This window comes from Musa acuminata, chromosome BXJ2-5 (genome assembly GCF_036884655.1).
Source record: "Musa acuminata AAA Group cultivar baxijiao chromosome BXJ2-5, Cavendish_Baxijiao_AAA, whole genome shotgun sequence".
NCBI classification, from domain to species: Eukaryota; Viridiplantae; Streptophyta; class Magnoliopsida; order Zingiberales; family Musaceae; genus Musa; species Musa acuminata.
The window spans coordinates 44,949,498-44,963,941 of NC_088342.1; the positions used below are offsets into that span (position 1 = coordinate 44,949,498).

Consider the following 14,444-nt stretch of genomic DNA (forward strand, 5'->3'; position numbering starts at 1 on the left):
ACGACAGAGTATCTTACACCATGTTCTTCTTCAACACCTTGCTCAGTGGGTAGTAACTTCATGATATGATTAAATATCCTCAAATTTGTAGTGCTGTACCCATCAATCAGATCCATAAACAAAGACAAAGAGTAGATGAATTATCAGGCAGCTGCTCATCTTTGACATGAATATATTCTTATATCTTCATTTCGTTCATCAAATGAATATACAAGACATTCTTTCCTCCACAGGAAACCTTGTCCAACATGTCACAGAGAGAGGGAAGAACAAAAAGAGGCTTCAGAAACTTGCAATCTGGTAAAAAAGAGCAGAGTTATAAGATGAAAACTAAATGGGCTTCACACTCATTGGTAAAGACAAATTACTCACTAGATTCTGTTAGCACTCACAAGAAAATTAAACAGAGAGAGAGAGAGAGAGAGAGAGAGAGAAATGTCCTTCTATCTGACCTACTCAATTTTCCAAGCATGCAGTATCAAAGAAAAACCAAGGCCTTGCAGTTGAGGTTCCCTCAAAACCTGTGAACTAGTAGACCACGACAAAAGCTTCTCAGCTGAAAGGCAAGTTTGGAACATGAAGACAGCATTGCCAGTAGGTGAGCCGAAAAGCCAGCTATGAACATCCCAAAACACTTCTACAGGAAGACCGTCCACCAAAATCGTCTGGTTTCCGCGGAATTTCCAGGCCAGTCTCTTGATCTGCATCACCCGCTTCTTGTCGATGCATATCTCAAGGCAGGGATCTTTGAGCCCTACGGTGTCGCACTCTATGGCAACGTCGTGGAACTGCCCGTTGTCACAGAATTGAGCCTTCGTGGAGTAGAGCTTCTTGCCGTAGATGTGCTCCGTCTTGGCGACGAGCACCGCGCTTGATGGAGGAGGCCTTGCGTTGGTCCTCTGATAGGCTTCTTTGATCAGGTTGCCGAGGAGGAGGACCATCTGGTGGTCGAAGACCAGAGCGACGTAGAAACCTTCGAGGGGCTCCGGGCCTGGTCCGAACTTGGCGGCAGAGAGGTCCCAGAAAATGTCTATCTTGCTGCCCTCCATGTCCAGTGTCCTCGAGCCCTTCCTCTTGGAGAACAGCCATGGCTTGATTTCCACCCTGCAAGGCGGGCATTGGTTGCCGAGGTCATCGATTCCGACGCTCAGGCCTTGGCCCATCAGGTTCTTGCTCCATGTAACGTTGATCACCCGACGGCGGCCTAAGAGCTGAGCCTGGTAAAGGCAAGTTACCAGATTCTGAGCGGTCTTGCCGGCACCGGATGATGATTCCTTGGAGACCTGAACTCCACTTTCGCCGAAGCAAGAAGGGAAATCCCTCATCCTGGTGCCCCGAACCTGATCCGTAGAGATCTTTCGGATCCAATCACCGGCCGGGAAGCCACACTCGCCTCATCTGATCAGGATTGCAAGAACTCGTCAAATAATTCCCGGGTTGTTCTTCTCAGGAACATGCCACGAGCAAGAAGACTGCCTTCTTTTCAGCAAAATCAAGTCAAGTACTCAAATCTCAGTGTCAAGATAGAGAACAGGAGGGAAAATTACATCAAACAGAATCCAAAGCAACAAAGCACGAAACACTATGCTTAGTGGAAAACCAGTGAGAAAGGCATCAAACACCTGAAGAAACGAAAAGCACAAGGAGACGTAAAAGAATGGAGACCGTCTACCTTATTCCATGTCAAAGGACACCGCACCACTGCAAGCTCAGTGCTGTCAGGCTTCCTGCTGCGCCTGCCCGTAGCCTGCTCCTGGTGATGCCAGAGAGAGTGAAGAGAAAGGGAGACAAGGCACAACTCCTCCTCCCAAAGCCAACAGCAAGACTGAGAACGTGGGCAGTTAAAAGCAAGGGGAAAAGGTAAAGGTGGCCGGTCAAAGCAAACCAACGGACAGTCGTTACTCTCTCTTTGTCTCAGCTAATGCCGCAGCGGTTATTCGTAGAGCAACTGTAAGTAAACGTGAGGGTGTTTATGTTTTCTTTTCTAACAAATAAAAAATACTTCCATTACGAGTTCGTGGGATGCAGCTCGAAATCTTAGTCTAATCCAACGACTTTTGTTTCTGGAAACAGGAAACACAAAACGGAAACAACAGTACAAACGGGCCTTACGCTGCAAGCAAAGCCGCCCACATGCAGTGTCACGCTCTAATGGATCCCAACAAAAGGAGCATTTAAAATAGGAGTAACACTTCTGTAGACGGCAGGCGAATGGAATAAGGCGATGATGGTGTCATGGTTGTAACGTAACAGCAATCAATGACAGGGAAACGTTTTTTTGTGGGACGAATAACTGCACCCACGAGCTGGCACATTGCTTTCAGTAGCCCCACATGAAATGGGACGGCAGTCCCCAACAGCCATAACTCGAGTCACCTACACCCCAACCCACGCCAAATAAATAGTGTCTATAACACCGATTGGTCCACGGACGTGACGATGCTGCGTCGGTCTGTCCTGCGGCGGTGGGCGTAGTCGATTCCGGGGTAATGACTGCAGCATTTGACTCGACCCGATCGGGCTTGGATGGGTGATTCAATACGAAATGATTGATGGTGAGTGAGGCAGGGAAGAGAACGAGGTCGACGCTCTGCTACGATAGCAGCCTGCGACTGTCGATAGTATGGATTTGATGTGCAAGTAATTCAGACTGTAATAGAAGAAAAATATCAACATCGTCGATTTCCTCCCATCTGAGAAGCACAGAAAGGATGTCAGGCTAATAAGGAAGGAAATTAGACAATGGCAGTGACGGGGTGAGACTATGTAGTGTGGAAAGTCATCTACAATAATTGGGCGGCATTAGAGTTGCAAGTCGACGAAGAGGACGACGACGAGGTTCACGAGGAGTGCGTCCTTTCTTCTTCTAGCCCCAACCTGTTTTACATTTGAACTCGAGGACAGTCTTCGCTACCCCGCCACCTTCCCTCACTCTCAAAGTCTCCGTTCTTTATTGCCTCTCTGGTCGGTCTCCTCGATAAGCTAATCTTGCACTGCTTACTTGTAATACTTATATACATCCGATCCACACTCAATCACACGGCACACGCAGCAGCAGCAGCTGGGAGAGTCTCTGCGTCCTTACTCCTTCCTGTGCGCAGTACAAGGAGGATCCTCTTGGAGGAGGAGATGGAGGGTGGCGTCTCGTTCTGGCAAGCGTTGGCACTCTCTTCCATTTTGGGGTGGGTGGTGGCCTCGTCCTGGTTTGATCTCACCAAGAGGATAAGATCCCTCGCGCAGCCATGGGTCACCCGCCGCGTCCTCGCTGATACCCCTTCCATCCTCTGGCTACAGGCGAGTCACGTTGCCACGGTCTTTAGTTTCATGTACCCGTGAACAAAAGCTGGAGTATCTGCAACAAACAAAAGCTGGATTGCTCGAGTATTTCTTATTGGATTTTCTTTCCTGACGACTATATTAATCTGTTTGCAGAGCATGCGACATGGTTTCTTGGACTGTATCTTCTCGGTGCTATCTTGTTTCGTTTCAGTGCCTTTCTACACAGGATTTCTTCCCGTCGTCTACTGGGTGTGTGATCTTGCTGCTCCCGACTCACTCACTGATGCTAGTGTTAGTTTGAATCAACTCTATTGATCGAGTTCATTTGTTTTCCAACAATTGGTAGAGTGGGCATAGGAAATTGGCGAGACAAATGACGCTCTTGATGGCGTTCTGTGATTACATTGGAAACTCCATAAAGGTATTTGGTGTGTTAATGTGCTGCTACCACTTTGCTGATCTACCGAAACATCGCATTTGATGAACACAGGATGTAGTATCAGCTCCGAGACCGAGTTGTCCTCCTGTGACAAGAGTGATGGCCACAAATGATGAGAAAGGGAATGCCATGGAATACGGATTGCCGTCCTCACATTGTCTGAACACCGTCTGTCTCTTGGGGTAATTTCCTCCTCCAGCACCTTAAATACCAATTCCTTCCCTTGCATATGATTATGTTAATGTGATTGCAGATATATGTTACACCGTTTTCTGACACTTGGTGCCGAGACCCATGCCATCATTCCTGTAGCTTTTTTGGGTTTAGTTTGCCTCCTTATCATTTCAATCGGCACGGGTGAGTTCCAGTTTCTTTCATATTGTTGTCGTAGTCTGGGATGATGTAGTGAAAGCTCCTTTGGTTCTTTACACAGGGAGGATGTATCTTGGCATGCACAGCTTGATCGATGTAGTGGCTGGAATCATCTTTGGGCTTGTAATTCTTGCTCTATGGCTCATGATCCATGAATATGTTGATGACTTCATTACATCCGGGCAGAATGGTAAGCTAGATCGAGACATCAAATGCTATTTTCTTTTTCCTGGAATCATAAAAGTAATGCTTTTTCTTTTTATTTGTTGTTGCAGTCACATCTTTCTGGGCAAGTCTATCTTTCTTGCTGTGCTTTGCCTATCCGACTCCGGAATTTTCTACCCCAAGTTTCGAATACCATACAGCATTTAATGGTGTTGCATTCGGACTGGTAAGCACAAGCATTTTGTCCTCTGTCATGCGCGTGCCATCTATATGATGAAATGTCACTGAGATCTATGCACTGAAATTGACTCATTTTTCATACATTAAGCAGCAGTCATGATGATATTATGACATCTTATCCAAATGATATGCGCACCAGTCATCAAATCTCAAGTATTTCTTAGCTAGTCTATCATTCTATCAGAGAGAATACTTGTCAAGCAATCTGAACTTTGAAATGACTTCCTCGATGACATCCAGGTTGGTGGAATTCACCGACACCTCCATCCTCAGCATGGCGGTAATCCATCCTTATTTTCTGGACTCCCGGTTGTGGTCTTCTTAGGAAGACTGTCGGTTGGCATTCCCACAATGCTGGTTGTGAAGTTCTGCAGCAAGGCAGTAGCTAAGTGGCTGCTTCCTGTGATGTGCAACACTTTGGGCATCCCGATAACATCGTCACGCTATGTCCCAACGCTGAAGGGGTCCCAAGGCAGCAAGAGCAAATCTGAGAGTAAGCAATCTGGTTGTCTTCTCCCTCACAAGGCATATGATGTCGACACCGGAATAAGGTTTCTGCAGTATGCTGGCCTCGCATGGTCTGCGGTGGACTTCGTTCCCGCGCTCTTCGCTCGTCTCAACTTGTAGCCGTTGTACAATGTGATGTCTGTATGATACTTGTCTGGTACGTACGTATATGGGAATCGCACATTTCTTGGGTAAAATAGTATAGCTGCGAGTGGGTTAGACGTAGTTGTTCTTATGGGTGTTCCGGTTCGAATCGAATTAAATTGGATTTCGATTCGGTTCGGTTTAAGTAAACCGGTTTAGACCTATCTAATTGACCCGTTCAATACCATTTAATTCGGTCTGGTTAATTGATTTATAAATTTAAATAATTTAAATATATGTATATTTAAATGAATAGGTTTGATTTAATAAACTAGTACGATTCAATTAGAATCTTGGTTCAATTGAATCGAAATTAGATCTATATCATTTATGAAATTGTAATATTAAAAGATTGTTACGTTTATTGATATTTTTAAATTAAAATTAGTTCGATTTGATCCGAATTAGTTAATTAAATTGAACAAAAGTATCTCGAATCGTTTATTGCCTCCAAAGTCAATTTTCGACTAATTTCGATTCAATTTGAACATTAGTTGTTCTATTATAATTTCGCAAATACATAAGTTCAGACTAAGCTAGTAAAAACTTTGATAGATCATAACAATAAATAACATAATATCATGTATCATCATGATGACTATTGCTCTCTATTATCAAGATATCGCTTAGATTGATGTGGTTAGAGATGATAATTGATCAACACCCCCCCTCCCTCTTACCTAGTTCTCATATTAATATACGAGATTAGAAGACGATCATACATTTACTTTTTTTGTTCTCTTTTCTTTGGTGCCTTTTTTTTTTCTTTCTATTTGATAAGTTGTACTTGTCATATCTTCTTCTATTTGACAATATTGGTGGATTAAGATTTGTTTACACGATGTATATGATTTTATACATTTGCACATGTTGATATCAACGTGGAAATATATTTCAAATATGTTAGGAGTCGAACACATTTGAAATATGAATTAATGTTTAATTATTTTTTTTCAAATCGTATTTGGTTTAGATACTACATTAAAAATGCTCAAATGCTAGTGCTATTATTTAGATTTTATAAATGTGTAGCATTAACATTTAAGCATTTATGAGATGTTAATGTAATTTTTAAAATTTCTAAAGTACCTTATGATATTATTTAAAATCACAAAAATATCAAAATATTTTAATGAGAAATCAATATGATTTATATAATTTATATGATAATTTTTTTTATTTTTAAAAAATTAATTTATATTTATTTATATAATTATAGTTAGGATACTGATAAAGACATTTAGTCTTATATTTTTTAAAGAATATGAGAACCAATAACTTATAAACCTTTAGTATTATTCTTAACCTTAAAGGTATTTTTTTTTGTTCACCTTGAAAAGGTAAAATTTTATAGGTTCACCCAAAGCAATAATTTCTTAAGAGCTTTCGTGCTCCTACTAACGATGATAAAGTATTGATTTTTTTTCTTCTTATGTTTATGATTTTCTCTATATTTATGAATAGGCAAAATTGTATAGACTCACTTAAAACAGATAATTCCTTATGAATTTTTTTCTTTTTTTCTTGCGTTTATGATTTCCTCTATATTTATGGATAAAATCAAGATTATCCACATTATGATGTATATTCATAAGTGTTTGTCAATTTTGAGGTAAGATCCCTTTCTATTTCTTAGATTACAAGGACTCTTATAAGCCAAAAGACTTGACATCCTTGTCAAGGCTCATCATAACTTCGATTAAACTTGATGACATGATGCATGTAAGGCGTAGCCCAATGATAACTCCACGTTATGACAAGTCATATGACTTCATTCATAAATTGTCCTTTCCTACTCAAACTCCCTTATCATACTCAAATATTTGATTAGTCGTAATATCAAATGTTATGGTCTGAACTTAGATAAGCTAATTATCCTATATCTTTGTTTGACCTAAACCAAATTAGTAATAGTACATGCACTTATAAGTTAATCTTCATTTTATCCATTTTTAATATAAGACTAATCGAGGTGTTACAATAATACATATCATTATTTTTTCTTTCATATTTCTTGTCTTTATTATTTTTCGTTGTCTCTTTATCATTTTTTAGGATTAAGAAAAACTAAGCCTATTTTAATCTACATTATTTATTTAGTTTCTTCTAGACATTGCACTTATAATACTTTTGATTTGGATAAGTTCATTCGTATGATGCCAATTCACAAGGATTTGAAGATATCGTATTTTTGGATATAATCTAAAATACATGCATCAAACTTTTTTTTTGTGAGGATTTAAAATGTACAAGATTAAAGGCTAGAAAATTTCATAGTCATATTGTAAATTTTGGAAAGAAAATATTTTAAGAAATAAAAAAGGAAGGATCTATCTTATTGCATGTTTGGTCGATTATAGAAAGCACATGATCGAAGAGCAAATGAAAGAGGCCATAAAAACAAAACCTATAAAAGGAAATTTGATATATAAGGATATGTCATTTATTCTTGGAATAAAGATTTTGAAAAGATATGGTAATCCAAATAAAAATAATTTGTCCCCATCACAAAATCCATGCATATACCAAAAGAGGCCGCTAAAGAAAATATATTATTAGGAAAGTTGATGTCTTTGCGAAGCTTATTTGGAAACAAATTGAAATAATTGGTTAGAATCAATTAGATTCCAATTTGTTGTATAAATACCATCATTTTGAGAGGATTAAGTAGAGAACAATGAGGTTGTCTCTGTGTTCTTCCAAATGTTAGTCTTGCCGAAGAGTTCTTGTTTTATGGTGTGTTGGATTGTTGCACACAACCCTACTAATGAGGTTGAGAGCTCGATCCCAACATCACTCCATCAACTTTTTATAAGGTGAGATATCTCAAAATAAGTTTCTTTTCTTTTTTCTGTTCAAGATGATTGCATGAGATTCATTCACTCTTTCTCTAAGAAAACAAATATTAGAGCAATATTAACTTGTATAAAGTAATGTTATGTTTCTTTCTTGTGATAGGAATTAGAAGGCAAAATTTGTTTCTTATTCTATTTAGATCTTTATGTTTCACTTGTTTAAAATTGTTTCTTATTCTTATCTCTCATGAATAATTCATTTTTATTTTTAGTCGATCTATTCATGATAATGTTTTTGTTGTTTAGGAGGTGACACACTCCTTATTTAATTGGAAGCATATGAATCCTTGTCTCTTCTCAAACTTGATTTAGAAAAGACTTACTATTTACTTTACACTTTGGTGAATGGATAATCATCTTACATTTTTAAAGGGAGTAGGGGTATTTATTTATCAACAAGATCCGATTTCTTTTTATGTTTGTTAGATTTTTGTAATCATTTATAAATGGATAAGATATATATTATAATTAATTAGATTTCATTGAAATATTTTAGCCAATAAAATAGAAGTCTACTTAAAGTTGGATTAATTATAAGATAATGAATCATAATATCTTATCCTAGACCCTCTGTTCTCGCGACATGACCTCTAGGGATTAAATACACGCACAGGCATACGTCTCCGTCTTAGAGTTAAGGATTACAGTAGTTTTTTTCAACGATCTTATATTAAAGACGGTGTTGTATCGTTAAACTAGATCTAAGTATTTGATTTCAATCCTGACATAAAGATTATTTCCTTTTAATACCGCATATTACGATTCTTATGCTTACAACCTTTACATCCTTTTATCTTAGATTATTTCCTAATCAAAGATACTTGTGATAGGTGATTTATTTGCCCCTCTTCCTATAAGAGGAATAGTAAGATTTCTCACTTGATGTACTTTGATGATAATATTGTTATGCTTTTATGCCAACCCTCGATCTCATCATATATCCTTCGAATTTTTAATTACTTTGAGTCGATCACTAACCTTAAGATTAAGGTATCAAAATATGAGGTCTTCTTCCTTAGATCAGTAAGTAGCGAGGTTAGGAAGAAGTTCTTTGTCAGTTCTTTGTGCATTGCATGTACTTTCTGCTCGTAGAAGGATCAATAGATCTAAGGTTATTGGACATGTCCAACCTATTTTGGACTTGGATCGTGGTAGGAGTTGCTCTTGTCTCATGCTGGTAGGGTTATCCTCATTAATTCTCATTGAATTAATTATTTGTTCAAGTAGAATACGTTGATGGATGATATTATATAGTTGATTGTCTATATATCTCACGATTCCACTTTTATATCTTGAGAAGAATTTTGTTTCATCAGTGCAAAACTAATTTTCTTTTAGGATAATGGAACTTAAATTAAGCTTCAGATATAAGAAAGTATTCCGTCACGATAGATAGAAGATTGAGAAAAATATTTTGACTAGTAGTAAATGCTTCCAGAAAAAAGTTGGCAATGAGATTTCTATCCGTACATCACAAAGTCATATCGTTTACATAAAACCTAGAAATTAACAAACATGATGTTGAGGATTTCAAGATGGCTATTTGCATTCAATATATTCTTGCAATGTTTTTTTGTATGAAATATATATTCTTAATGATTTAAAAAATATTTTTTATCGTGCCGTAATAGAGACATGAATGACATACAAACTTTTATATCAACCTGTGTTTATCTTATTGTCAAAAATAGATAATCAATCTGTCCACGACAAAAAAAATTGAGTTTCCTTTCATAATCAATCTTTAGGCAATAGAGGGAATGAAGACCAAAAATCTGCACATACATATTCAGTAAAACTTTGATACGAGTTCTGCTACAATGCTATGTTTTCTCTGTTACAACAAAATAAAACGTCGATCGAATCACAACATAACACAGATATTGATACAAGTTCTGCGAAAATGTTATGTTTTCTCTGTTACAACAAAATAAAGCCTCGATCCAACATCCCTTTGTTTCACAACATAACACAGATATTGATTTGGCGCTCTGCTCTTACGAAGCAACTGTTCTTTGGACCCTGTGCTACTACATTATATTTTTCATGAACAACAAACTACCTGAAAAGTTGTTTCAAACAACATATATTTTGGTCCCTAACTGGTTGAGCATGTGTCTACTTGCACTGGCTCAGGTGAAACTTCTCGTCTGATAAGAGTGATAGCATAAGTCGTTCTATCTTGATTGCACCAGGACCCGGCCGAAGGATAGTGGTATTTCCCACAACCAGGCAGGGGTCGCTACCATTTTTTCTACTCCCTGCGCACCACCCTCCTGGAACAATCATGTTTGGCCCACGAAACAAGAGCTCAGCGTCTATCTTGTCGAGTACAGGATCGTCCCTGTGGAACTTCCGAGCAAATGGTGCATTGCCCTCTACCATGCGTGACATATCATCCATGGTGAGGTAGTGAGGATGCTGCTTGGGTGGATTATCCCATGAAATGAAGTGAAGGTCATGGTTGACGGTGGTATTGTGGAACTCCTGTGCATTGCATATGACAGTATGAAAGTAACCTTCTGGAGAGGAGATGAAGTTGGCATAGTACATGAGAACAGCTCTTGGAAGGTTGTCCCAGCCCCATATGCAATAGTCGATGAAGGAACGTGAGAGAGCCATCCATGCAGAACCTGAAATAACCAGTGTGCACGCTAATTAAATTATTATCTGCATTTCAGCATGTAGATTTGTTTTTAATTATTATCTGAGTAAAAGAATGAAACAAATGTTATTCTTTAAGGCTACCAGGGCCAAAGCACAATAGGTCACCGGCCTTTATTTAACGGGAAAAAAAGCATTTAGCAAGATTATACTTAACATGATGGGGCAGCATATGAACCAGATACATACCATAAAAACATAGTATACGGCTCTTTGTCGCTACAGTCAACCCAAAGAAATATTTTTGCCAATCACAGACCAATAGCTTGAATTGGTAACTGATGCAATGGCACTGTTGGTGCCTCTAAATTAAACAATCTTCATAAATTTGTAGGAAGTCCAGACAAAGGAAATTTCATTCGGATTGATACATACCAACCAATATCCAATATTTGTTGGTCCGGAAAAAGTCGACACACAGACCACCCTTTTTCAGGCAGTCTAGGGGCAGTATAAGATTAACACCCAATAACCCTTGCGACAGGGCCTGGATCGGGCAATAGGCCTGGTTTTTTATTTTCTTTTTAACATTAGTGAAAAATCCTAATACCTCGTCTGCCTCTCTCTCTCACACATGATTTCTCCTCTAGCTCACCTCTTCCTCCTCTTATTCTCATTCTGCACCTCCTTTTTCCATGATCAATACAGATCCATTACTTGAAATTATATTCTGTGTTCCTAGTACTCAACATGGATCCTTCTTCCCAGTACTTGAAATTGTATTCCTTGCTCAAAACATATATAGCACAGTGACAATATCCACATGTCATAATTAGGAAATGATGGGAAAAGTCCTATGATAAAAATGAATGGAACAGAAGGAAAATTGTTTTCTGAACTTCTGAAGATTAATTTCTAGAAGAGTAGATGAGGTCATCACTAACGCCTGGAATTTGTCCGTCCTTTAAGTCAAGGACGACAACACATTACTGCAATATCCATGGACAGGGTCCTATAGGACCATGAATTGGAGAAAATAATTATTAAAATAAAGAGCTAAAAAAACCATGGGTTAGTGTGACATCAAAAAGAGAGATTAGACACCTTTTTGCTAAACATAAAAATATGATGTGACCAGCTGAGACAACATATACCTTCACCATAGTAGAACATAGTCTTGGAGTTGAGGACCTAGAAAAGATGCTCTAACAGAACTCATTGACCATCTAACAAAAGACAGTGACAACACCTTTGATTGCTCAATTGCTGGACTGCATCAGCAAGAACAACAGCTCAATTCTTGGGCCAGAAAACTCTAAGATCTAAAATTGTTAACAATGCTTTGGTCTCAATCACACAAATTGGTTTGTGATGCAAGAACAATCATGTAGTAATCTATTTCAATACAAATTTAATTGGTGATATGAGGAGTCAGTTTATTTTTCTTCAATTTCGTGAATTTGTTTTTGTTGCTTAGGAGTCAGCTTATTTTTCTTCATTTTCGTAAGACTTTTTGGTTGCGTATTTAATGTACTGGTGTAGGCTTTTGCGTCCTATTTTGAGCAGAGTTGGTTCCTTTGAGTTATCATTCGGTACACAACTTTCATGTGTTCCATCACATATCTAGTGGTGGAAAAACAAAACTACTTTCTTAATTGGCAAGCTTCTGCTTTATATAATTTCTCATGGATATTAAGAGCTTTGGTTGATAATTAATCAACAAATTTCCATGATGTTGTATCTCTATCCATTGATTCTCAAGAACATCTAATGATAAGAAATGACAACTCTGATTTTGGTAACAATTAGAAAGTTTTTTAATTCAAACTTTCGGTATCTAGAAAACCAAATATGCTAATTCATAACTCGAGCATAAGATAAATCAATTATGGCCATTTTCTGCAAGTTCATGTCTTGAACCTCTCTGAAGATAGAGAACATTATAGATATGAGATTTCCATAATGTGCAGACTCCACCAAAGTCATATTGCCTCTAGCAGAACATGGCAACAAGGAGATAACATATAAAAACAGTAAACAAGCTGAAAGTTAACTTAAGTACAAATAGTACATTCATTAAAGAGTTCTTCTCATCAGTATTGTCCCTGATCAAGATAATTATCTTAGAATTCTAATAGTAACAAAGATTGAACAGTTATTCCACAAGATCATTATCGTTAGTTGCTAGATTAAAACCATCTCAACAAATACTGATGTTGACACTAATCCCCCAAAAGAACTGAGTAATCCTTCTGTAATATGCAATCACAATTCTGAAAGAACTGGATTGAGAGACTCCTTTTACCTGTAAACAGTTTGAATGCTGTCGGTACGCTTCTCCTCTGCGGGATCCAAAAGACATCAGATTTCTTCGTCATATACAACCCTGGATCTATAATTACGGGTTTCGCCCTCTGGAACCTACACAGACAGATCGAAACAAAAAACTTATGATCCAAACAAGTCAAACTCAAAAGCACTATCACACATACTCCTTCCAACCAATGTCACTGGTATGATCGATGAAGTTGAGATCCCTCGGCAAATTGGAGAAGGTGTGCAGCAGATCTAAATCCAAAAACCAACAAGCCGACACCCTTTACTTCGTAATCCAAGGAAAAGAACAGAAATTGACCCAAATTAGGAAAAGAAGAAAGAAGAAACACAATTACCATCTTGGGTGACGAGGGGGTAATCCGAAGCACTAAGATTAATGAACCAATCCCAATCCCCACCCTCCCGCAGCAGAATAGCCGCGGCATGGAGAGTGTTGGCCACCATGGTCGGCCCGCGGTACGTGACGAGGTTAGCCTTGGTGATCATCCTCACGTTCCCGACGGCCGTGAAGAGCGAGTGGCGGGCAATGTAATCCCTCAGGTCTTCACGCTCCTCCACGGGGGCCTCCAGATCAAGGTGGACGACGTAGCGGTTGGCGGGGTGGTAGAGCGCGAGGAGGACTCGCTTGAGCATGTTGCCGTCACCGACAGTGCCGGAAATGAGGTAGGCGAGGCGAGGCGGCCGCGGCGAGGCCGTGCTGAGGCGGACGGAGGGAGGGGCGGGCCGGAGCTTGGACTCGACGAAGACAGGGGCGTAGAGGGCGGCCAAGGGGCTGGAGGGGTGGGAGAGGAGGGCGGAGGGGAGGAGGGAGAGGGGGAGGAGGGCAAGGGGGGCGTCCGGGGAGGAGAGGGTGGTGAGGAAGAGGAGGAGGACGAGGGAGACAGTGGCGCCGACCGCCAGGGGAGCGATCCACTTCCGGTCCACCATTATCGCCGCCGACCTTACGTGCAGGGGGCTGAGGGCCACCTTCATCTCCAGATCTGCAATCAAGCCGTCGCCCTCCTCTCTTCCACTCTCATCCTTCTCCAACAAGACGAGGAAGAGGTAGGGTTCGATCTATTTCTTCTGCCGATGAGAGCTGCTCGATTACGAGATGCGATTTGTACTTTCGTCTTTAACCATAAATACGTATCGATGCAAATTTTGTTGCTTTATGTCCGAGCTGACGAACTTTGGCTTTGGGCGTTCGATTAGATGAGACCGGTGTGCGCTTCGGACAAATTCCCGAACCAAATTACATGTCTTACCCGTTGATTGACGCCACCCAACCTCTCATCCGCTTCTTCATTGGAGGCCAGAATTGACCCCACAGGTGGGTCCATGATTTTAGATCCGATGAGTACAGTATCGTTGGATTTCGAATCCAGCAATTGTGACATATGGATCGATAGATTTGAAATAGCCCGAGGCACGTGACTTTTATAGCATCGTCCTCATCCGCCATTATGGATGAGAGGCCACGAATCCTTCCAAACTCTCTCTGTGGTGGCTGAGACCAATTT

At 39.6% G+C, this 14,444-nt stretch overlaps 3 protein-coding genes across 6 annotated transcripts; 1 reads left to right on the forward strand and 2 right to left on the reverse strand.

Annotated features, from left to right (window-relative positions):
- Window positions 1-298: 298 nt before the first annotated feature.
- On the reverse strand, window positions 299-1,912 carry LOC103986002 (uncharacterized). 3 transcript variants are annotated; one of them, XM_009403861.3, is made up of 2 exons: window positions 1,673-1,912; window positions 299-1,476 (listed from the first exon to the last, which is right to left on the reverse strand). In XM_009403861.3, the coding sequence occupies exon 2, from the start codon at window positions 1,323-1,325 to the stop codon at window positions 453-455; it is 873 nt and encodes a 290-aa protein (XP_009402136.1). In that variant the 5' UTR covers window positions 1,326-1,476; window positions 1,673-1,912; the 3' UTR covers window positions 299-452. The 3 variants fall into 3 exon arrangements, with proteins under 3 accessions (XP_009402136.1, XP_009402138.1, XP_009402137.1); XM_009403863.3 differs by having other exon boundaries at window positions 299-1,479; XM_009403862.3 differs by having other exon boundaries at window positions 299-1,398; window positions 1,673-1,911.
- A 913-nt stretch (window positions 1,913-2,825) lies between these two features.
- On the forward strand, window positions 2,826-5,346 carry LOC103986003 (lipid phosphate phosphatase delta-like). 2 transcript variants are annotated; one of them, XM_065109845.1, is made up of 9 exons: window positions 2,826-2,964; window positions 3,053-3,294; window positions 3,433-3,528; window positions 3,626-3,700; window positions 3,770-3,900; window positions 3,972-4,075; window positions 4,152-4,280; window positions 4,366-4,481; window positions 4,736-5,346. In XM_065109845.1, exons 2-9 carry the CDS (start codon window positions 3,130-3,132, stop codon window positions 5,120-5,122), a joined length of 1,203 nt encoding a protein of 400 aa, XP_064965917.1. In that variant the 5' UTR covers window positions 2,826-2,964; window positions 3,053-3,129; the 3' UTR covers window positions 5,123-5,346. The 2 variants fall into 2 exon arrangements, with proteins under 2 accessions (XP_064965917.1, XP_064965918.1); XM_065109846.1 differs by having other exon boundaries at window positions 2,828-2,964; window positions 3,056-3,294.
- Window positions 5,347-9,762: 4,416 nt separating this feature from the next.
- On the reverse strand, window positions 9,763-14,097 carry LOC103986004 (beta-glucuronosyltransferase GlcAT14B). Its single transcript, XM_009403865.3, has 4 exons — window positions 13,278-14,097; window positions 13,098-13,173; window positions 12,911-13,026; window positions 9,763-10,634 (listed from the first exon to the last, which is right to left on the reverse strand). Exons 1-4 carry the CDS (start codon window positions 13,912-13,914, stop codon window positions 10,120-10,122), a joined length of 1,344 nt encoding a protein of 447 aa, XP_009402140.2. The 5' UTR covers window positions 13,915-14,097; the 3' UTR covers window positions 9,763-10,119.
- Window positions 14,098-14,444: the final 347 nt, after the last annotated feature.